This window comes from Neophocaena asiaeorientalis, unplaced genomic scaffold, assembly GCF_003031525.2.
Source record: "Neophocaena asiaeorientalis asiaeorientalis breed wild unplaced genomic scaffold, Neophocaena_asiaeorientalis_V1.1 scaffold418, whole genome shotgun sequence".
In the NCBI taxonomy this organism is placed as follows: Eukaryota; Metazoa; Chordata; class Mammalia; order Artiodactyla; family Phocoenidae; genus Neophocaena; species Neophocaena asiaeorientalis.
Genome location: NW_020175731.1, coordinates 6,394,704 through 6,419,053, shown reverse-complemented (window position 1 = coordinate 6,419,053; position 24,350 = coordinate 6,394,704). Strand labels below are relative to the sequence as shown.

The following is a 24,350-nucleotide window of genomic DNA, read 5'->3' as shown; positions in this document are numbered from 1 at the left end:
GATGAGGGTCTTAAAGAAGCCGGAGGATTCTTTCCAGTTTGAACTTTCAGGGACTCTGGAAAAAGGACAGCCACCACCAGGCAGAGTGGGGGGTTGTGGTGAGGCTGGAACAATGCTGAGGATAAAAGGTGGGAGAAGAGAAGTTTACTGTTATTTTTCATTTTGGAGTTGATTGGTTATATAAAAAATAATCCCTTCGGCTGAGAGTTTCACGGAAAAGGATAAATTGCCATGTAAATGATTTTAATTGGGAAAAGAAACAAAACATACCCAAATTCCATATGTTTTCAGTTAATGGACTTAGAAGACATTTAAAGATTTTCATCCCCAGCGAAATGTGTTCCTTGAATAGCCCCTAAGTGAAGATTCCCATCATCAACTGCTTTGATGGGGGTGATCTTTAAAATCAAGAGTGCAGAATCTGCAATCTGGTTCTGGCTTTATTCACTGGCTGGATAATCACCCCGGCCGTGGGTCTCTTTCGTGATGTGTAAAACGCGAATGGTACCTGTTCAGTCTGCTTCACAGAGATGCTATTTGATGTGTGCCCTTGGAGAAAAAACATTTCAGGGGTACAGGTACCTGAGGTAGCTTAATCATTTAAAAGTCTGCTGTGTTATTTGCTCCCTCTAATGGTTGGCTGTGAGTGGGTGAGAATCTGGTCACTTGGAAGCCAGATGTTTTCATCAGCAGAAATCAGAGGGAACAGGGAGGTAGCCAGGGGGGAAACCATGGCTTGAAAACCACTTTGGAGACAGTGTCACTTCCCTTGGCTTGGTATCATCGTTTGCCCTGGCCAGAGTGACACACGTGTGTCGTGATGCCCCAGCACCTTGAGAACTTTCACGTCTCAGCTTGAAAAGAGACGTGAAAGTTAAACAGCATGCCATCTGCTGAGAGGCTGCTTGGGGAAGGTGTGAGGGGCAGGGAGCAAATCGTGCCATTGGGCTCTCTGGGTACGGTCCATCCCCTGGGATGCACTGTCACCCCTCGCTCAAAGCTAACTATAGCTACAGCTCTTCCCAGACCTCAGATGGGGAGATTTTCCAAGCACACAATGAGTTTCTGGAATCTGCAGGATGGACAAAGTTAAGGTCTCAGCTGCTTTGCTTAAGGGACTGTCCACTTCCTTTCCAGAGCCTTCCAGCCTTGTTCTGTTCCTTGGTCATTCACTGGCATGTGTAGACATATGACTCACAGCTGTGATATCATGGACAGTCATATCAAAGCCCCTTGGTGAAATCCCAAGAACACTGAGTCTCGGCTCTCTTCTTTCTGTCTGTTGAGTGGGAGTTTCGTGAGTGCAGTGAGCGTGCCTGCAGTGTGTGGGTCATATTTACGGCTCTGTGGAGACTTCCCTCCCGTGTTTTGGGGGCAATGCTGACGTGCTGTACCCTTTGGTCTTGCCTTTCATGTACCACAGGATCGATAAACAAATAAGCAGTTTTCGGAGATGGTTACCTAAGAAGCCAATGAGGCTGGACAAGGAGACACTGCCAGACCTGGAGGAGAATGACTGCTACACTGCCCCTTTCAGCCAGCAAAGGATCCACCAGTGAGTGTTTCCCGTGAAAGCCCTTGTCTTACTAAGGACATGCAGCTGTGGTAGAGCCCTCTCTGCGCGTCTTTGATTCCTTGGCCCGTGGAAGGAAGCGTAGCGCCCTTCTCCCCTGACAGTCCTGTGAGTGTTCATATCCCTTTTATATTAGTCAGGGTAAGCAAACTGCTCTAACAGACAATCCCCACGTCTCAGCGACTTAACACAATTGAACGCTCGTTCGTGTGTGTGTTGGTGAACCACCTTCTGCGTGGTGATTCAGAGACCCAGACTTCTGTCTTGTGGCTTCGCCAAAGCCCAGTGCTTGGAGCCCCCTGAAGGCTCATCTGCCTTAAGCCAGCAGGTAAGGAAGCTGGTCTACACCTTGCCCTATTGAAAAGAGGGATTGTTGAGTTAAAAAACAAACAAACTCAGTTCACCTTTCAGCTCCCCTTTCTCTAACAACTCACCAAGTTGCCCCAGGAAAAGCCACAAAACCTAGCAGCCGGCTTCCTGGCTCATCCGTCAGTCTCTGAACAGTAATTTGTCACTTTTTACATGTGTGGTTGGGGGAGGGAGGTTAGCCAAGTAATTGAGTATTTGAGGAATTGTGAAAGTGATAAAGAATTAACTCTGAAGCTTCTGATTTGACAAGAAATCATGGCCGGATGGCAGGGTCGGTGGTAGGAGAGAAAACCATGCCAAAGACTATAAACAACCAGGCAAAGACAGCCTCTTAAAAGGAGGATAAATCAAGTCAGCCTGGCCTTGATCCCAGCCAGGCTTCAGGAATTCCTGGCTCTCCCTGTTCCAGCCATATAACAACAGCCTCAGTAAAAATGACTTGCCTGAAGGGAGGAAAAGGGGTGACAGATTTTTAAAAAAATAGGTTGCCAACTTTGACAAAAAAATAAACCAAATGGCAGTTGCAGGGAATGCAAGCTGGGGGCACATTTCAGCAACAGAAAATCAGTTAAAGCCTGTGGGCTTCTAGAGGGCAAAGGAGAGAAGAAAAATCAAAGAACAGATGCTCTGCATCAAAACGTATAATGCACGGGAAGCAACTCCATTAAACTACTGAAATAGCCAAACTTTGGATCCCCACAGGTTGGATTGATGTCAAACAAGCCCCATTATGTGAATGTTTAAAAGGGTTATTGAAGAAGACGTGAAACTCAGAGCCCAGCCTCAAAATCCTAGTTAAATCCTCCATGGGAAATAAGAACTGAGCGAGATTTCATGTTAAGTCAGAGATCAGGACCTAACATGTTTTCTGAAAAGAAAAAGACAGATGAAAGCTGATGTGTTCCCACTCTTAATTTAAACCCTCACTGTGCCTGTGTTGTTCATCTTGAAGTTTCTTACACAAGTGGTTGTTTGTTTTTAAATCCTCCTGCAGTAGAGTCTGGTTTACGTGCAGGTTTTCACTTTGCTTCTTACCTGCTTGAGAGAGTGCCTAGCACAGTGTAGGAGGGTCTCAAAAATTTTAGATGGATGGATGGGTGGAAGAATCAATGAAATATATGTTGTGTGCCTGGGGTTTGTTTTACTTCAAAGGGACACAGGTAAATGGAAGAGGAGGATTTCCTACTCATTTTCATGCTGGTTATGTTTCCTAATGTTCTGGCTTTAGAACAAAGTTTCTCAGGAGGGTTCTCAAAATCTGAAGCACCTGGGCACCCATCAGGATCTTTAGGGACTAGAACTGAGAATCATACCTTTACAGGTATTTTAAACTATATAATAAATGAGAGATGATAGCATGTGGGATGGCGGCATTCAGCCATCTCTCACATATATTTGAGAAGCTTTTTTGACATGTTTTGGCATTCACTCACTGAAATATTGATACATTCAGCGGTCACTAATTTCATGCCTGCTTCTTGCCAGACACCGTCTTGGTACAGGGGATATGAAGATAAATTAGACACAGCCTTGACCTTACCTAGTAAATAGATCATTTTATTTTACTTTCAATTTCGTTGGAGTCTAGTTGATTTACAATGTTGTGTTAGTTTCAGGTGTACAGCAAAGTGATGCAGTTACACATATATTCATTCTTTTTCAGATTCTTTTCCTATATAGGTTATTACAGAATATTGAGGAGAGTTCCCTGTGCTATGCAGTAGGTCCTTGTTGGTTATCTGTTTTATATATAGTAGTGTGTATATATTAATCCCAAGCTCCTGATTTATCCCTCCCCCACCCCCGTTTCCCCCTTGGTAACCATAAGTTTGTTTTCAAAATGCGTGAGTCTGTTTCTGTTTTGTAGATAAGTTCATTCATATCATTTTTAAAATTAGCTTCCCCTAATTTTATGATATGAGTGATATCATATGATACTTGTCTTTCTCTGTCTGACTTACTTAGTATGATCATCTCTAGGTCCATCCATGTTGCCGCCAATGGCATTATTTTGTTCTTTTTATGGCTGAGGAATATTCTTCTTTATCCATTCCTCTGAGAGTACACCATTTTAAATAATTGTAGACAGTATGTTGGGTGTGGCTTAAAAGAGGGAGTGCTCCATCCTCCAGATTTGGAAGGAGGTTGGTAAGAGATGAGGGTGGGTCACAAGAAGAAAACGCTTGAGATGGGTCTTGAAGGATGACAGTTGTCCAGATAGGTAAGGGAGAAGCATATCCTAAAAAGAGAGAATAACATATGTATAAAAGTATAAAGAGGGCTTCCCTGGTGGCTCAGTGGTTGAGAGTCCGCCTGCTGATGCAGGGGGTGCGGATTCGCGCCCCGGTCCAGGAAGATCCCACATGCCGCGGAGCGGCTGGACCCGTGAGCCATGGCCGCTGAGCCTGCACGTCCGGAGCCTGTGCTCCGCAACGGGAGAGGCCCCAGCAGTGAGAGGCCCGCGTACTGCAAAAAAAAAAGTATAAAGACATGAAACAGAATGGGGTGCTTGAAAAACCACAAGTAGTTTTCTGTGATGGGGTGTAGGGTGTGAGAAAGCCTGGCATTATTGTTTGAAAAAAGAGAATGATCAGTGGAAAATGAGCTTTCAAGATAGGAGAACTAAGGAGGAAAAAGCAGAGGGACAGTTGGAACAAAGCAAACCTAAGAACCAGACCTCAGTGGGACTAAGAGAATAGTGTAGGCAGTTCTGTTGTGCCATTGGGAGATGAAAAGTTGAACAAGCGTCTTGAATGTTATGGGCGGGAGGATTTCTTTCTCTTTGAAAATTGTCATGCCACGTGGACAACATCTCTTTAATGATAGTATAAAAGTAAGACTTGAAGAACACTGGCTGTCAAGTTGGAAACAGTTGCTTTGGTACAATTAGAAAAAGATTTCCCTAGGATGGTTCGAGAGTGATTTTAGTGGGTTTAAAGTAATCAGAAGTAACTGGTTAATGAGCTCTGGGACTTATAACATGATCTCTTGGTTTTCCAAATGCAGTCAGAAATCTCATGTGACTTCTCAGTTTTGCAGAATGTTTGATATTGTGTTAATCTAGGAATAAAAAAGGATAATAGAAATTTAGGGGTGTGTGTACATGAATGTAGGAGAAAGAGAAGACAATTGGAAATTTAACAAATAATGACTAAAATGGAAAAGAGCCTTAAAAATACTCTGCTCTCAGGATAAAATCCAAAATCCTAGCTTGGCCCACTAGCTCCTGCTTCTGTGGGCTTTGGCCGCGCTGAGCTGCTTTGACCTCATTAACTCTCTGTGCACTCTTGTCTCCTGTCTACACATGCTCTTCCCTTGCCTGGAATACCCTTTCCCTTAGGCTCCCTTCTTGCACGTTGCATCAGAGACATTTCCTCCAGAAAATCTTCCATAATTTCCAACCTTCACCCCCGATTCTGGGTGTGGGGCACTCTTCTATGTCTAAGTAATAATATTTTTCCTATTATAGCTCTTAACAGTATCACCCATTTTCATAGCTTTCTCCTAGACCATAAGCTCCTTGAAAGACTGTCTGTATCACCACTATGAGTCCCATAGTTGGTGCTTAATAATGATTTGTTAAATGAGAAAATAGATGAATACATAGAAATGAAAATAGGAGAATCATATTATGAGCAAAGAATAAAGATGATGTGAAGTTAGTTCACTGCATACTCATCTCAAACCAAACTCGACATTTTCTCCTCAAACATGGTCCGCCTTCATTAGCCCCTGTCCCGTAATGGCACTAATTTTTGTCCAGTTGCTGAAACCAAGGCCTGAAAGCTATTCTAGACACCTCCCTCACCTCCACTTCCCACATCTAATACATCTCCAAAGGCTGATGATTTTATGTGCTAAGTGTCTCTTTAATCCAGCCATCTCTGCCACCATGCTCTCACCTCTAAAACCCAGAAATAATGTAACAGGTTCCCTGGCTCTACCCTTGCCTACCTCCATTCCATTCTCTTAAGTGAGTACAGAATGAGGTTTTAAAGATGCACGACTGGGCTTCCCTGGTGGCGCAGTGGTTGAGAATCCGCCTGCCGATGCAGGGGACGCAGGTTCGTGCCCTGGTCCAGGAGGATCCCACGTGCCGTGGAGCGGCTGGGCCCATGAGCCATGGCCACTGAGCCTGCGCGTCCAGAGCCTGTGCTCTGCAGCGGGAGAGGCCACAGCAGTGAGAGGCCCATGTACTGCAAAAGAAAAGAAAAAAAAGAAAGATGCACGACTAATCTTGTCACTTCACCCAGTTTAAAAACCTTAAAACAAATATGAAAATTACTGAGAATGACCTACAAGGCCTTGAATGACCTGGCCATGCTGCCAACTCCTCTCCAGCCTTATCTGCCTTCACTGCCTTCCACCCCTCACTTCTTATGATCCAGACACATACAGCCTCCCTCAGTTCTTTGGATGTACTCTGCCTCAGGACATTTGCACATGATGTTTCCTTTCCTAGCATTCTCTTCCCGTTCCTTCCCCCCTTCACCAAGTTTATTCTTATTCATCCTTCAAAAGTCAGCTCCAGAGACTTCCCTGGGAAGCCTTCCTCCCATCCTTCCAAAGACCAGGTCTCTTTGCTTTAGCAGAATGTTTCACATGTAACATTTTTCATATAGTAGATTTTATAATTATTTGGGTGTTATATGATTAATGCCTAACTCTCTGGGTAAACTTTGAACTCCATGGAGGCATAGGCCATGTCTGTTTCTGCTCACAATTATATCTCCAATACTTAACACAATGCTTAGCGTACAGTAAGTAGATGCTTCATACTTGTCTATTAAATGAAGTAAGGATAAAAGTAATAAAGATAACATGGAATAATCATAATTTTTTGTACTTTGAACTGCATTGTACAAAAGAATTCAGACTTGAGACTCAAAACACAAATAGCCTAGCTTTCTAGTTTCTAGTTAGTTCAAACAAATACCCGTGTTGGGAAGCAATAAAAGCAAACCTGTGGGTACACATCTTTATATAAATCAACGTATAGTGCCGTCGGTCACTTTATATGGTGTCACCGAAGGTGGTCCTACAGATGGGAAAACTTTATTAGATGCCAGATGCTATTTTAAAGACTTTAATCCTCACAGCAACCTGATGGGAGAGGAGGTATTATTATCACCATTCAACAGAGGAAGAAATCAAGGCACAAAGAGGTTAAGGAACCTGCAGTAGGTTACACAGCTAGACTAGTCCACCTGCCTGAACAACCCCCAAGTATCAGTGGTTTAACTCTGTAGAAGTCTGTCTGTTGTTCACATCGTGGTCTAGTGCGGGTCACCACATGGAGGGAGGCGCATTGTCCCTTCTCCGTACAGACATTCGGGTACCCAGGCTACTTCTGTCTGGTGACTCTGCCATCCCCTAAATCCCTTCCATCTGGTTTACCGAAGAGGGGGGAAAAGAGAGATGAGTGATTTTGTAGGAAGTTTTATGGGCCAGTTTTAGAAGTGGGGTACAGCAGTTTTGCCCACATTTCATGGGCCAGAGCTCATCAGGTAGCGACCCCTAACTCGAGGGATGCTAACATAAATACCTGTGTGCCCAGGAGGAAAAGGGAAATAGGTTTGCTGAATAACTAGACAGTGATGGATCAGGAATTCAGATTCAGACAGAGAGGCACCAGGTCCCACACTGTTCAACTTCGTGCTCTGCTGCAGGATGTCTCAGCCTCGGCACTTTGACATTTTGGGCTGAGTAACTCTTCTGTGGGGGCCTGTCCTGTGCATTGCAGGGTGGTTCATAGTATCCATGGCTTCTATCCATCAGATGCTAATAGCAACTTCCTGCCTCTCCCCTTAGTTGTGAAAATCAAAAATGTCTCCAGACAGTGGCACGTTTTCCCTTGTGGTCGTTGGTAGGGTGAATACAAGATCCCACCCCCTCCCTCCTTGAGAACTGTCTCTCTACTGTCTTTTATCACATGACACCCTTCAGGCAGGCCCACCCACTCTCTGAGATAAATTAAGCTCTGGTTGAAGCTGATGGCTGCGACAGACAAGTCCATTCAGGAATTAATTTCTTCCTCTTCTCCTCCTTACCTGTGAGTGTTGGCCTTCTTCAGTAGCACTGCCCTTCATTCTTAAAATGGCATCAGCAGTAATACCCTTGAGGCAATTATTTTCTAAGGTCGATACTCATAATAAAGTTTTTTCTGCTGGGAGACAGAGAAAAGGAAATGTGCGAAAAAGAGTCATGTCCTTTTTTATAATATACATATACGGTGTATTCTTTCAAGAAATAGATCAATTCTAAAATGCCTTTCAGAAAAGTATTTGTGTAAGGTACAGAGAAAAATGTTCCTTCCTGCAATTGAAAATTTCTATCATTACCATTATTTTATTTTGATGAAAATCCATAAAAAGTGAGGTGAGATGAAATACTGATCACTTCCTAATGGAAGAATCTGAAATGTTTGTTTGTTGTGCGTGCATGTGTTTATATCAATATTCCTTCATTCACATGCTCCACGCCTGTTGTTGTTCTGGGGGCTTGGGAATCAACAGTGAATAAATAGGTCGAGATTCCCGCCCTCCTGGAGCTTCCATTTTAGCTGGAGGTGACCAACGTAAAGTTATAAACCAGTGGGTCTCAATCAGGGGAGTGATTTGGCAACGTCTGGAAACATTTTTGGTGATCCCAACCTAGGGTGAGGGCTGCTACTGGTATCTAAGGGGTGGTATGGTATCTAAGGGGTGCTACTGATATCTAAGGGGTGCTACTGGTATCTAAGGGCAGGGATGCTGCTTGACATCCTTCAGTACTCGGCAGCCCCACAACAAAGACTTATCCAGCCCTGGAGGTCACTAGTGCTGATGTAAAACTTTTTTGGAGTCTAGTTGATTTACAGTGTTGTGTTAGTTTCACGTGTACAGCATAGTGATTCAGTTATACATATACATATACTTGGAATGGAATTTCCTCACTTGCCTTTCTCCCCCTGCTAGACTGAGCCACTGAGTGCAGGAACCGTGTGCCTGGCGGCCGGTGGCACCCGGGGCTCGAGCGTAGGACCAAAAGAAAAGGAGAGGAATCAGCAGAGTTGGCATTCTTGCCACCCCTGGAGGACAGAGCCTGGGCCCTGGAGTCAAGTTCGCTCATCTCCTAAAGCCAGGACGCCCAGAGGAAGGGTTGAAAAACATAAATAGTATGTCATAAAACATAAACATAAAACATCAAGAGTCAGTGGTGGTCTCCGTGTTCAGCTTGAAACTACCCCTGGCTTGCTGATTTACTTTTTGTCTCAATTCTGCTGAATGACCGTTTTTCCTCTCCGTTAAATTCTGATGTCAGGACTAATGCCTGACCCCAAGATATTTAACTCATGCCTCAGACATTTTAATTTCATGTGTCATGTGCATATATGAAAAGGACAGTATAAAAAGACCACTTGACATGAAATTGGCTTACATGCCTTTTTTCCCCCTCTAGACATTGAGCTAGGAGATCATGTAAAAGTCTAGGGAGTAACAGAATGGCACATCTCTTGGTGCCCAAGAAAGCACTAACCATGGAAATCTGGGTGCTGGGCCAGCAAAGGCTGGTAAGGACAGGAGAAAGTTGCTGAAGGGGATGGGGGGTAGAAGTTTCTCTGTAACTCACCCCCCCCTGCCTTTTTTTTAACATCTTTATTGGAGTATAATTGCTTTGCAGTGTTGTGTTAGTTGCTGCTGTATAACAAAGTGAATCAGCTATAAATATACATATATCCCCATGTCTCTTCCCTCTTGCGTCTCCCTCCCTCCCACCCGCCCTGTCCCACCCCTCTAGGTGGTCACAAAGCACCAAACTGATCTCCCTGTGCTATACGACTGCTTCCCACTAGCTATATATTTTACGTTTGGTAGTGTATATATGTCCATGCCACTCTCTCACTTGGTCCCAGCTTACCCTTCCCCCTCCCCGTGTCCTCAAGTCCATTCTCTACGTCTGCGTCTTTATTCCTGTCCTGCCCCTAGGTTCGTCAGAACCGGGTTTTTTTTGGTTTTTTTTTAGATTCCATATATATGTGTTAGTATACGGTATTTGTTTTTCTCTTTCTGACTTCACTCTCTATGACAGACTCTAGGTCCATCCACCTCACTACAAATAACTCAATTTCATTTATTTTTATGGCTGAGTAATATTCCATTGTATATATGTGTCACATCTTTATCCACTCAACTGTTGATGGACACTTAGATGTAATCCCCCTTTGATTACATAATCACTTGAACCTTCCTGTCAACCGAATAGGCCAGCAGACCATGGCAGTGAGGTGTGGACAAGAGTGGTCAGCCAAACGGCAGTCTTCCAGTAGTAGCGGTAGCCATTGCAAGATAAGGGTGACAAGCGCCCACTGTTAAAAAACAATCGTGTGTTCCAGAATTATAATGTAGACGCATTACAACTCTGAGGGTACAGGCAGTATGATGAAGGTCAGAGAGACTAAGTGGCTTGCTCAAGGTCACTCCAGTCAATGGCAGACCAGTGAACGGGAGAGAAGTGTGTTTTCTCCACAGTGCTGCCACCTCAGGCATGTGCCACATGAACGGGGCCAAAGTACATAGAGTTTTTCAGTTTTACACTAGCGCGAGCCTATAAATATAAAAATGTTGGATCGCCTTTGGAGTTTATTGTTGAAGCATTTGAGGTGGGGTAAAGAGAGAAAGAAAAGAAAATGGTAAAATATAAGTAAATATTCAAGCCAAGGAAAATATCTTTTAGAGTAGGCATTCAAGTTTGGGGGAAAAAAATAGGCTCAGATTTGCAGACCTTGATGGCCTATATATCTGTAATGGTTGACAAATAAGCCAATAAATTGGGCCCTAAGCCTAGTGGGCAGAGCAGAGGGAGAAATCTGCTTAGCAATCCCTCAGAGAAGTAGTGCATTTCCTAGCATTTTCCTAGCATTTGCAAGAAATAAAGTTCTTGCACAGGGAAGGAGGGCTCTGAGTGAAGTGTCCTCAGCAACGTCCTAGAGTAAACTCCTGCTAGGGCTTCTCCAGGGACTGTTTCTGGCAGGCCCCTCAGTGTGGTTCTGGAGAATTAATTGCTCACGGCCATAACCTTCTGTAGGAGTTTAGGCACGTCTTCAGCAGAAGGCTACAGTCTACCCTAAACTAACCTCACTGTAAATCTCTGTTGTTTGAACTACACTCTACAAAAATTAAAGTTGAGAACTTATTAAAAAGCAAATAGCCTCACATTCCGTTTGCACATATATTCATGCTTGAGAAGCGATAAAAGCAAGCCTATGGGTAGGCATGTTTATAAGCCAATGCAGGATGCCGTTTGGTCGTTTTATGTGGTATTGCCAGAGTGGGGCCCACAGGCTGTTTACCAGCCGTGATTGTATGGGCACCTGAAATTTGATCCCACAGAGGACTCTCCTGCACTAGCCACCTGAGGGGCCCAAGGTTGTCAGCATTAGGGACAGTCATTTTATTGAAGAATTATAGTTCAGGAGACCCCTCTCAAACTCAATTTCCGAGAAGGCAATTCAACACAACAGTAGGGAGTTTACTGAAGGAATAATGACATCTCATATTTATATGGTGCTTACTAGGTTCCAAGTACTTCACAGTTACAAATTCTTTAGCCCTGTGAATAAGGTATAGCCATTATCCCCATTTTTATAGAGGAGGAAACGGAGGCACAGAGAAGTGAAGTAACTTGCCCAAGGTTACACAGTTGGTAAGTGGCAGGGCTTGGATTCTCAGGTCCCATATTCTGGCTCCAGTCTTATCCTCTTAACATTATGTATTATGTATTTGCGGCTGCTGTAAACTATTACATAAATTCCACGGCTTAAAACAGCACAAATTGTTTTACGGTTCTATAGGTTAGAAGTCCAACATGGGTCTCACTGGGCTAAAATCAAGATGTGGAAGGGCTGCATTCTTTTCTAGAGGCTCTAGGGGAGAATCTGTTTCCTTTGCCTTTAACAGCTTCTAGAGACTGCTGCATTCCTTGGCCTCATGGCCCCGTCTTTGATCTTCAAAGCCAGCAACAGTCCTTCTCACATCACTTTATTTCACTCCTTGCCTCTGTCCTTACATCTCCTTCTCTGACGCTTCTGCCTTTCTCTTCCATCTTTAAGGGCCCTTGTAATTACACTGGTCCCACCTGGATAATCCAGGCTAATCTCCCTGTTTTGTTTTGTTTTTGCGGTGCTGGCCTCTCACTGTTGTGGCCACTCCCGTTGCGGAGCGCAGGCTCCGGAAGCGCAGGCTCAGCGGCCATGGTTCACGGGCCCAGCCGCTCCGCGGCATGTGGGATCTTCCCGGACCGGGGCACGAACCCGTGTCCCCTGCATCGGCAGGCGGACTCTCAACCACTGCGCCGCCAGGGAAGCCCCCTAATCTCCCTGTTTTAAAGGCAGCTGATTAGCAACCTTAATTCCCTTTTGCTACGTAGCTTAACATGATCACATGTTCTAGGAATTAGGATGTGGACATCTTAGGGGACTGTTATCCTGCCTATAGCTCAGCTATGTGAATGTGCCAATCTGTAAAGCCCCAAGGTTCTAGAACAGGTAAGTTTTGATGGGGGAAAGAAGGAAGAAAGGAAGGGCTGGAGGGTTTGGGCAGTAGGATTTGGAGACATTAAATGAAATGACATGTAAAATACTTAGCCTGGTACCTGGCCCATGGTAAAGCACTCAGTAATTGATAGCTATTATTATTTTTATTATTAATACTAACAGTAGTTAGTATTAATACTAATAGTAGTTAGTATTACTACTACTATGAACCAGGAGTACAGTGAGAATCCTTGGGAGAATCTCTAAAGACTTGCAGTTGGTGTATAAAGGGAAGGTTTGAGGTACGAACAGTGATTTTTGCAACGGTAACTATCTGACCCGAACTGGAATAGCATTACTTTTTTTTTTTTTTTTAGCATTACTTTTAAACTAAATTCTACTCAATGTTCCAGATATGGACTGAATGTTTGTGTCCCCCAAAATATACACGTTGAAATCTAATCCCCAAGGCGATGGTGTTAGGAGGTGGGACCTTTGGGAGGTGATGAGGTCATGATGCCCCAGTGAAGGGGATTTGTGCCCTTCAGAGATCCAGCTCACCATCTTTCCACCAGGTGGGGATACAGTGAGAAGTCTACAAGCGGCAAGGTGGGCCCTCACTGGAACTTGGTCATGCTAGCATCCTGATCTCAGATTTCCAGCCTCTGGAGATAAATTTCAGTTGTTTATAAGCCACCCAGTCTATGGTAGTTTGTTATAGCAGCCCTGGACCGAGCCAGGCTGTATTACCGTTTCACGTTTATTTATTAGTAACATGTGCATATTTGTTTTCTAAACCCTCTCAGCCCAGCTATCTAAAGATACTGATTTTTCTAGCGTGTGCCTTTTACTGTATTTTCTTTTCAGCATTTGGAGGTTTTGTGTTGTTTTCATTGATCTGAAATCTTGAGAGAGTCCTTTAGGCAGAGAGAGACTGAGGTTGATTTCAGTAGGATTAATGTTCTTTTAGCGCCCCCATGACTTACAGCCGTCTCGGAGCGCTTGTTGTATAACACACACGTATTCTGCGTTAGTCTCCTCAATGTGCAGGTTGCCGGTATTGATCCATAGAGTCAGGGAAACAGATCTTTCCTGGAATGTTTTAAACTGAGATGAAAGTGAAACAAGCTGCACAGCCTGAGATTTGTGCTTCTTGATGATGTGGCTCCTTTCAGGTAGCACATAACTTAGTGACTCCAGTTTTAAGGCACGAAGGGGGCGCCTAGTCATGAGGGAAAAGCGTACCTTTGGGTGTCTGGAGATCCAGTGGTTAGTTAGCTGTGCTCTCTTAGTATTTGTGGGACCAACTTTGGATAATCCCTTAGAACTCTTTTATTGCCATTTATCCATCTGTAAGTAGTTCTTTAACGTTTATCAACTTATTCATTTAACACACGTGAGAGGTCCGCGTACCGCAAAAAAAATAAAATAAAAAAGACCTGGAAGTGGGCTTGGCGCTTTGGGGGCGGGCTCCGGTGGGCACATGCCCTTGGCCTTGCCGACAGCTCACCTTGTGAGGAGCAGGCAGCTGGGGGAGGCCCACGTCTGAGCCCTGTGAGGTCCTGGGCCTGGGCAAGGTACTTCTTACCTCTAAGAGTGGCACTAAGGAGGGGATCAAAGTTAAACCTGTGGCCTTTGGGAAGAGTGCTTTATTCAAATGACGGCTGATTCAGGACCTTGTCTTAGAAGTGTCTTTATCCTTGGGGGTACGCCCCATTCTTCTCATTTCCCACTTTACTCACAGCACCCACACCATCAGTTTTGTGTTTCCCACTCCTGACTTAATGCTATCACCACTGCACGATGATCACCTTCCTCACCGTCCGCCGTCACCACCAAATCCTTTTGGTCCTAGTTCCTCCTTTCTGACCTCACTGCCACTGCCTTGGTTGAACTGGCCACCACCTCCTGGGTGAACAGTTATAAGTCTCCTCGCTCCCTCTGTCTCTCCCCACTCCCCAGTCTGCTCACCACACTCATGTCACAGGTCATTGGCCAGGCTCTGGTCACCAGCCCATACAGCAATTTGAACAATTCCCTTCCTCTGGAATCCACAGCCCACAGATTGGCTAGCAGAGCCTGGGCCGGATTCCTCCCTTTCCTCAGCTCCTTAGACAGGCACCCTCGGCAGGGAATTCCATGCACTGCCCCACGTGGCAGCATTGCTTCCTTGCTCAAGAGCTTTCAAAGATTCCCTACGTCCTTTGAGATCAAGTTCAAACTCCTTCACATGGCACCTAAAGCAGCTTCCCCAGCTTCTCCCCTCCCACCTAGCCTGCCGGGCTGGACAGGCTGGATGATCCTACGACATGGCGGCGGGGGTTACCCGAATGCCTCGTGACCGATGCTCCCTCTTCCTGAGGTGGGCTCTCATTCTGCTCATTGCCCGGTGAAAGCCTTTTCTTCCCCCAGGAGCTAGTCCAGATACCGCTGTCTTTACAAGACCTCTTATGTCTCATGCAGACGGCATTAGAATTCTGGGCCCATTAGCCTTTGTAAATGTTGTGATGATGGCACTGATTATATACAATTATTTGTTTCCATCCATGTCTGTGTGTAGCACAAAGCTCAATGCAGCAGCCAAAAGTAATTAGAAGGCAGCTCCAGCCTTTACTTGAGTTTCTCAAAGGACACGAAGAGAAGCCAAGTACGTGGTCCTCAGAAACTACTACTCATTCTCCTTCCTTCATACCATCCTGTACTCAGGTGTTGCCCTTTTTCTCCCCCGACAAACCCATTCCTCCTTCACCCCAGCCTGCACAGTTTTTCTTTCCTCTTCCTTTATTGTTCCTCTCCTCCTCACAAGCCTCACTGCTCTCTCCCATCACTTTCTTATGAGGACTGACATAGCTTCTCCACCAGGGGGGAAAAAAAAATCCATCCTTTTCAGGAGAGGGTAAATTAGACCGTAAATTACAGGATTGTCTTTGTTGGGTTAGAGACTGTGCCAATCAGATTATGCTACATTCTGCTGCAGTAACAAACAACCCTCAAATCTCAGTGTCTGGCTTATTTCTTGCTCACCTAACACATTAGCTGTGGGCCAACTGAGGCTCTTCTTCACAGGTCTCCTTTCTTATGAGATCTTGCCTGAAGAAGCGACCGGTGCCTAAGGCACGCGTTCTCTCAGAGACTCTCTTTTTAATTGAAGTAGAGTTGATTTACAATGTTATGTTAATTTCTGCTGTACAGCAAAGTGACTCAGTTATACATACATATACATTCTTTTTTATATTCTCTTCCATTATGGTTTTTCTCAGGATATTGAATATAGTTCTCCATACTATATAGTAGGACTTTGTTGTTTATCCATTCTACAATATATATATAATAGTTTGCATCTACTAATCCCAAACTCCCAGCCTATCCCTCCCCCCCTACTTGGCAACCACAAGTCTGTTCTCCATGTTTGTGAGTCTGTTTCTGTTTCGTAGATAGGTGCATTTGTGTCATGTTTTAGATTCCACATATAAGTGATATCGTATGGAATTTGTCTTGCTCTTTCTGACTTAGCTTCACTTGGTAGGTAAGGCATGCATTCTCATGGCAGAAAAAAAAAAGTAATTGTCGAGCCACACGGTGGCGCTTAAAATTTCTGCGCATATTTCATCTGCCAAACAAGTCTCACAGCCAAGTGTGGTAATAGGGAGAGGAATTATACTTCTCCCCAGGGAAGGGGGCTGTAGGCCCTTGATAATGGGTAGGGATATATAATCCTCACAAAGAGCAACCTTTTTTTCCAATTAGGAAAAATAATGCAATTTACCTAGGAATAATAATAATAATGCAATTTACCTAGGAATAACCCACGTTAGTATTTTTTTTTTCGTCCCATCCCATTTATATAACACAGTAGTCTGTGAGCGCTTTCAGGGCTCAGATGATGTCTTATGCTGTTTTGTTTTGTTTTTGTTTTGTTTTAGAAACCTTTTAGTTTTTTAGGAGAGGAAGGTTCCATGAAAGTTAGCAAAGATTCGGGCAGAAGAGAGAGAAACTCTGTGGGACAGAAATCAGACATGGGATTGGAAGTTTTCAGAATTCAACTTCATAGACCATCTTTTTTTTTTCTCTTTTTTTAAATTGAAGTATAGTTGATGTACAGTATTATATTTCATGTGTGCAGAATAGTGATCCAGTATTTTGCAGATTATACTTCATTAAAAGTTATTCCAAGATCATGGCTGTAATTCCCAGTGCTATCCAGTGGTACATCCTTGTTGTTTATCGATTTTATGCCTAGTATACCATGGTGGTATTTCTTTCAGATTAACAAACAGGACAGGTAGATGTCTGCTTATGTGGTATGTGATTTCTAAGAGAAGGAGTCAGCCTCTTCCCCTGACCTGTTTCTTTGTCTACCGTCCTGTATCACTTAGGCTCCATTCAGGAAAACTGAAACTCAGCAGTTATTTTAACAGAGGTTAAGGCGGGGCATTGATTAGGTAGATATCAGAGAACTAACATGTCACCCAGGGAGCACTGAGGCCACACAGAAAATAACTTCAGGAAGTGAAGCAGCTACTGCTCCAAGGGCCAGAGGAACAGAAGGAAGAGGGTGAGGTTTTCGGAACCTTTAGAAGCTCAGAGGAGGAGCCCTGGAGCTGAGCCCTATACTTCTGAGGAGATGTTGCCCTGGCTGGTACCTCTGGGGTATGGGACAATGCAGTGAGTCTAGTTTGGGGTATTTTTTAAAAGATGAAAACTGGAACCATTTGCCACGATGAGGTTGAAGAATCACTGCTGGGGTGACATCGACAAGGAGAACAGGCAAACAGGAAAGACCGAGTCCCCTTGCCTCCATTTTTTTCCCCTTCCAGTGCCCCCTACTGGCAGAACATATCAGAGAGCCAGATGCGAAGTAGAATTGTCATTGGCAGGGACCCTGCTCCAGCACATACAGAATATAGAAGAGGGAAGCTAAGAGATAACTTAGTAAGCAGTACACTCCCTAATCCCTGGAATTTTACAGTATGAACTTTAATCCTTTGGCTAAAGTCATCCACATTTAAAATAAAAAATGTCCCTGGGAAAAGTGAAATTTTTTTTTTGCGGTACTCGGGCCTCTCACTGTTGTGGCCTCTCCCGTTGCGGAGCACAGGCTCCGGACGCGCAGGCTCAGCGGCCATGGCTCACAGGCCCAGCCGCTCCGCGGCGCGCAGGATCTTCCCGGACCGGGGCATGAACCCGCGTCCCCTGCGTCGGCAGGCGGACTCTCAACCGCTGCGCCACCAGGGAGGCCCGGAAAAGTGAAATTTTTAATGTTATTTTTCCTTTATATCCCATTATGAATAAGTTTATCAGATCTTTTCTAGAGAGTTAAAAACAAGGGGAGGAAGGAAGAGCGCTAGAGGGGGGTACTGTTGCTGTAGCAGGAATAGATAGAGGTTGCCACTAAGATGGTAGAGGGGGGAAAAATGGTCAAAAAAGAAAAAAAAAGGGATTAAGGAAGGTAGATTTTTACCAAATTCCAAATTTTGTAGATGCTTGACGTAATTTCTAGGTCTTTGCTGATCACAACAACCAAAATAAACTGCAGGAAAGTAGACAGATTTGTCCCTTTGGTCAGCACTCGGACCTACTCAGCTCCAGTAAGGTAATATAAAAACAAGACCCATGACCAAGACCAGACTAAGACAATAGCCATGGATGAGTCACTGAATGATTAATTTACACAGTGACAATTACTTAGGTAATTCAGGAGAAACCTTACTATTGACTGAATGACAGCACCCTAATTAGTAGAAAGCTAAGGCCTGGGTTATCCTAAATTGGATTTTTCTGGTCTGAGGATTAATTAGGAAATCACTTATGTTTCCAAACTTGGTGTACAGATTTTTAAAAAAATGATTTCCTCTTCATTCTGGCTCCCTTGAGTGGCAGATAAAAGTGATCTCTGGGGCTTCCCTGGTGGCACAGTGGTTGAGAGTCCGCCTGCCGATGCATGGGACGCGGGTTCGTGCCCCGGTCCGGGAGGATCCTACGTGCCTCGGAGCGGCTGGGCCCGTGAGCCATGGCTCCTGAGCCTGCGTGTCTGGAGCCTGTGCTCCGCAGCGGGAGAGGCCACAACAGTGAGAGGCCCGCATACCAAAAAAAAAAAAAAGAAAAGTGATCTCTAATAAATTTAAATATTGCAGTGCTTTCATGTTTCCATTCTGAATATCCATTTCAATTCAGTCAGCGTCAAGAACCATTTCTCTGACAGGCACTGTGTAGGGCTGTACAAAGATGAATGAATCACAGTTTTTATCCTTAAGGGTTAACGGTTGAGCCCACAGAGGCTCTGGAGTTTTGGGGTCCTGGACCCCAATCCCAGCTCTGCAACTCACAAGCGGTATGATTCTGAGCTTCAATTCCTTTACTCATAAATTGGGAATAATAATAATACCCATGTAATATTGTAAAAAGTAGCAACACAGTATTTAAGTACATATGATAAATGTTCAGTAAATTTGTTATTGTTAATAATATATGTACCTGATATATAAATAGATAATTTCGATATATGTGAACTTTCTCACTAAAGATGGAGATACTTTAGGATTGGCCTGAATTGTTACTAATTCCAGGATATCACTTTTCTCTCTCTTCTTCTTCCCTCCATCCTTTGCTCCTCCTGCCACCTCCTCTTCCTCCAGAATTATCCAGATAACTGTCCATCTCCCTAGTTCGCTTGGTTCTGTGTATACCTAGCCAACATCAGAGATACTGTTTGGCCTACGATGTCTTAACAATAGGCCAAGTGAATGCATATTCTCGTGTCAGGTGACTGACATTTTAAAAATATTTGATTCAAGCAATGATTCTCCAACCTTTTTTTACCATGACACACGGGAATGGTTACTTATGCAACACACTCCTTTGTGCTTTACTGTTCCTCTAAACAGTACATTGGTTTTAAAAAATAATTAGAATGGATTTGAGGTACCTTTATAATAACATCAGTTTACTCCCATATATTCCATTCCCAAGTTTAGGCACTTTAACTGTTACTAGTGTCAAATTAATTGTGACACACCTCACCACTAATCATGTCCTGATGTGACACGTGGATGAGACTCCCAAGTTTGTCTGTTGCTTCTTTCTTAAAACCTGTCCAAATGAACATACCAGAAATTCCACTCTTAGATATGTTCTTCTTTGAGAAACACTTGCTCATGTGCATTTTGCAGCATTGTTTATAATAATGAAACATTAGAAATAGCCTACATATCCACCAGCAGGAAAGTGAACCCACAAACTGTAGTGTCCTCATACAACAGACTTCTAAGCAGCAGGAAATATGATTGGACTAGAGCTCCTTTTGTCAACATGAATGAAGCTCACATGGTTGCACAAGGAAAGTAAGTTGCAGAAGAATGAGTAGAGCATGATACCATTTCTGTAAAGTTTTTAAACATACAATCTAATGCTGTATTTTTAGGAATACAGCATTTTTGTGTATCTGAAAATATTTTATTAAGATAAAGACTTTTTAATACTTGACTTCAAAATAGGAGGTACTTATTTATCAGGGCGTGTTAGAACTTTGAGGATCAGTAATCTTTATAAACAGTGTCAAAGAGAGCTAATAATATCATAAACCTACCATTTATGAGCACAGTGTGTACATGAGTGCACTGCAGGCAACGCCTCCTGATCTTCAAACCTCTCTCTGAAGTGGGTTTTATTGTTGACCCATTTGAAAGATCAGGATACTGAGGCTTAGAGAAGTTACTTTTTAATAAAAATTCAAATAGTTAGTACTTGGCAGAACCAAGACTCTAACCCAGGTTTGTTTTACCTTGAACCAATAAAGTAGCTGCTATTATAAGAGCTCTTGGGTTCATAAAAAGTATTCTATGTATCCATGAGGCAGCTTCTTCCTTCTGAATTGTGAGAAAATAAATTTTTATTGTTTAACCTACCCAATCCATTGCACTTTGTTATGGCAGCTGTAGCAAACAAATACACGTAGTTGTTATACTTCATTTGTAATGATAGTTTGACTAGGTATAGAAATCCTTTTCCCTTAGAATTTTTAAAGTCTTGATCCTTTGATTCTAAAACTCAATATTGCCGCTGAGAACTTTAAAAACATTCCAGTTCCTAATTCCCTCTATGTAACTTGTTTTCTCCTCTATGGAAGCTTGTATGATCATTTCTTTGTCCCCCGTGTTCTGAAATATCATAGTTACGTATCTTGATGTGGCTCTGTGGTCATCTATTGTACTGGTCCCTTTCAACTTGACTGCTCTTATCTTTCAGTTCACAGAAATTTTCTTGAATAATTCTTGAATTTTGTGGATGAGTCGTTCTTCTCCTTCTAGAATTCTTATTTTTCAGATATTGGACTTCCTGAGCTGAGACTCTCACATCCTTATCTTTCCTCTCCATTTGTTATGTATACCTTTTTGCCCTGGGAGATTTCTACAACTTATTTTCAAATTCTTCTATTGAGCTTTAATTCCTGCTCTCATTTTGTTTTAGTTTCAAAGGACTATTTTATTCTCATAAGGTTCTAGCTTTTTAAGATCATATTTTGAGCTTTTTTCACAATTGCATTATCTTCTTAACTCTCTGAACATAATGATTTTTTAAATTGAGGTATAATTGACATGTAACACAGTGGTTTCAGGTGTACAGTATAATGATTATTTGTATATACTGCAAAAGGATCACCACAATAAGTCTAGTTAACATCCGTCACCATACATAGTTACCAGTTTTTTTTCTTGTGATAACTTTTAAGATTTACCCTTAGCAACTTTCAAATATGCAATACAGTATTATTAACTAAAGACATCATGCTGTACATTACTTCCCCATAACTTATTTATTTTATAGGTGCAAGTTTGTACCCTTTGATCCCCTTCACCAACTTTGTCCACCCCCCACCCTCAGTAACCACCAGTTTGTTCATTTGTTCTCCGAATCCAGGAGCTTGTTTTCTTTTTTAGATTCCACATATAAGCAAGATCATAGGTTATTGGTCTATCTTCCTCTGACTTACTTCACTTAGCATAATGCCCTCGGTGTTCATCCATGTCATTACATGGCAAGATTTCCTTCTTTTTTATGTCTGAGTTATATCTATGTACAACACCACATTTTCTTTATTATTCATTTATTGATGGACACAGGTTGCTTCCATATCTTGGCTATTATAAATAATACTGTAATAAATATGGGGGCACATATATCTTTTCAAGTTAGTATTTTCATTTCCTTCAGATAAATACCCAGAAGTGGAATTGCTGCATCATATGGTATATGGTAGTTCTATTTTTAATTTTTTGAGGAACGTCTGTGCTGTTTTCAATAGTGGCTGTACCAGTTTAAAATCCCACCAGCAGTGCAAAAGGACTCCCTTTTTTCCACATCCTCACCAACACTTGTTTCTTGTCTTTTTGATAATAGCCATTCTGATAGGTTTGAGATGGTATCTCATTGTGGTTTTGATTTTATTTTCTCTGATGATTAGTGATGTTGAGCATCTTTTCATGTTGGCCATCTGTATGTCTTCTTTAGAAAAATGTCTATTCAGATCCTCTGCCCATTTTTTTATATCAGATTGTTTTTTTTTGCTATTGAGTTGTATGAGTTCTTTATATATTTCAGATATTAACCCCTTATCAGGTATATGATTTACAAATATTTTCTCCCATTTCATAGGTTTCCTTTTCATTTTGTTGATGGCTTCCTTCTCTGTGCAGAAGCTTTTTAGTTTGATGTAGTACCGCTTGTTTAGTTTTGTTTTTGTTGCCTTTGCTTTTGGTGTCAAATCCAAATAAATCATCACCAAAACCAATGTCAGGGAGCTTACTGCTTATATTTTCTTCTAGGAGTTTTATGGTCTCAGGTCTTACATTCAAGTTTTTAATCCATTTTGAGTTAATTTTTATGTATAGTGTAAGATAGTGGTCCAGTTTCATACTTTTGCATGTGACTCTCCAGTTTTCCCAACACCATTTATGAAAGAGGCTGTCCTTTCCCCCATTGTATGTTGTTGGCTCCTTTGTCATAAATTAATTGACCATATGTGTGTGGGTTTATTTCTGGTCTCTCAGTTCTGTCCCGTTGATCTTTGTGTCCGCTTTTATGCCAGTACCATATTGTTTTGATTACTGCAGCTTTGTAATATAGTTTGAAATCAAGGCATGTGATACCTCCAGCTTTGTTTTTTCTCAAGATTGCTTTGGCTATTCAGGGTCTTTTGTAATTCCATACAAATTTTAAGATTTTTTTTTCTATCTCTGTGAAAAATGCCTTTGGAATTTTGAGAGGGACTACATTGAATCTATAGATTGCTTTAGGTAGTATGGACATTTTAACAATATTAATTTTTCCAGCTTATGAGCATGGAATATCTTTCCATTTGTGTCTTTTTCAATTTCTTTCATCAATGTCTTACAGTTTTCAGTGTACAGGTCTTTCACGTCCTTGGTTAAATATATTTCTAGGTATTTTATTCTCTTTGATGCAATTGTAAATGAGATTTTAAAATTTCTCTTTCTGAGAGTTCATTATTAGTGTATAGAAATGCAACAAATTTTTGTATGTTGATTTTTTATCCTATAACTTTACTGCATTTGTTAGTTTTACAGTTTTTTAGTGGAGAATTTAAGGTTTTCTATAAATAATATCATGTCATCTGCACATAGTGACAGTTTTACTTCTTCTTTTCCAATTTAAATGCCTTTTATTTCTTTTTCTTGCCTAATTGCTCTGCCTAGGACTTCTAATACTATGGCGTTTGGGGGGAAAGGAGGGGGTTGTCTTTTTTCCTCCCATTTTTATTGAGATGTAATTGACATACAACACTGTATAAGGTTAAGGTGTACAGCATAATGATTTGACTTACATACATCATGACGTGATTATCACAATATGTTTAGTGAACATCCAATAGTATGTGAATAAAAGTTACAACAGTTGGCCTCTTGTCTTGTTCCTGATATTAGAAGAAAAACTTTCAGCTTTTCATCATTGAGTGTGATGTCAGTTGTGGGCTTGTCATATATGGCCTATTCATAATGATTTTTTAAATATTTCATCACTCTACATAGCCTAATTTCCTCTAATGTATTTCTTTCTGATTGTTTTTGTCTCTTTGCATTTTTCTCTATCTTTTATGTTAATAGATTTCTTCGGATATGTAGTACTCTTTGGCTGGCTGTCCATATTTAAGAACAGGAAATGCAAAACTTGAGAAGAAGTTTAGAGTATAAGGTGGGGCCTGTCAACTGTGGGCTTTGTGGCTGGGTAGTTTTATTTTGGAGTCTCTGATGTCACTTTAGATTTTTCATCTTAGGCTGGTCGGATTCCCCAGAGAGGTCTCTGCCAGTCTTCTGCCTGAAAAGTCAAGGCCTGGCTGCCAGTGTTATAGAGCCTAAATGGATGAAGATAGCTGGGAGTCTCAGTTTCCAGGATGCAAATATTCACTTGATCCTCCAGAGTTCACTATGGCACTCCTACTCCTAACCATGCCTGATGTCTCAGTTCAGAGACTATATTACCCTATCAAAACAAACAAACAAACAAAAAAAACTCCAGTACTCTGTTAGAGTACAAGTGAGGATCTGGGGATCTGACTTCTTCCTAAACAGCTTTCAGCCAGTACTTATTTTAGCATCCCCTTCAGCCCACTTCTAGAGGTCACTGGTGCCCCAGTTCTATGATTTTATGAGCTTTTGTAGCATAAATATAATTTGTCTTGGTTCTCCCCAGAGCTGATTTAGTATTCAGCTTTTTCTGGTCTCCTAACTCTGTTACCACTTGTCGGTCTACTTTTCTCATTCCAACATTTTCTTGCTATTTTCTTCTGCTATCCCTGTCCCTTGAGTGTTACACGTTTATTTAAACACAAATACACACACATTGCTATTATTTTCACGGGGTTTTGAGAGAGAGAAAAAT

The 24,350-nt window shown here is 42.3% G+C and overlaps 1 protein-coding gene across 1 annotated transcript in view; it reads left to right on the top strand.

Annotated features, from left to right (window-relative positions):
• Positions 1-24,350, top strand: part of ANO4 (anoctamin 4) — a gene marked incomplete at its 5' end in the record, with an annotated part of 223,755 nt that overhangs the window by 84,133 nt on the left and 115,272 nt on the right. The window contains one exon of the mRNA XM_024732131.1: positions 1,424-1,555. Coding sequence (XP_024587899.1) covers positions 1,424-1,555 — 132 coding nt within the window. The remainder of the gene's footprint in view (positions 1-1,423; positions 1,556-24,350) is intronic.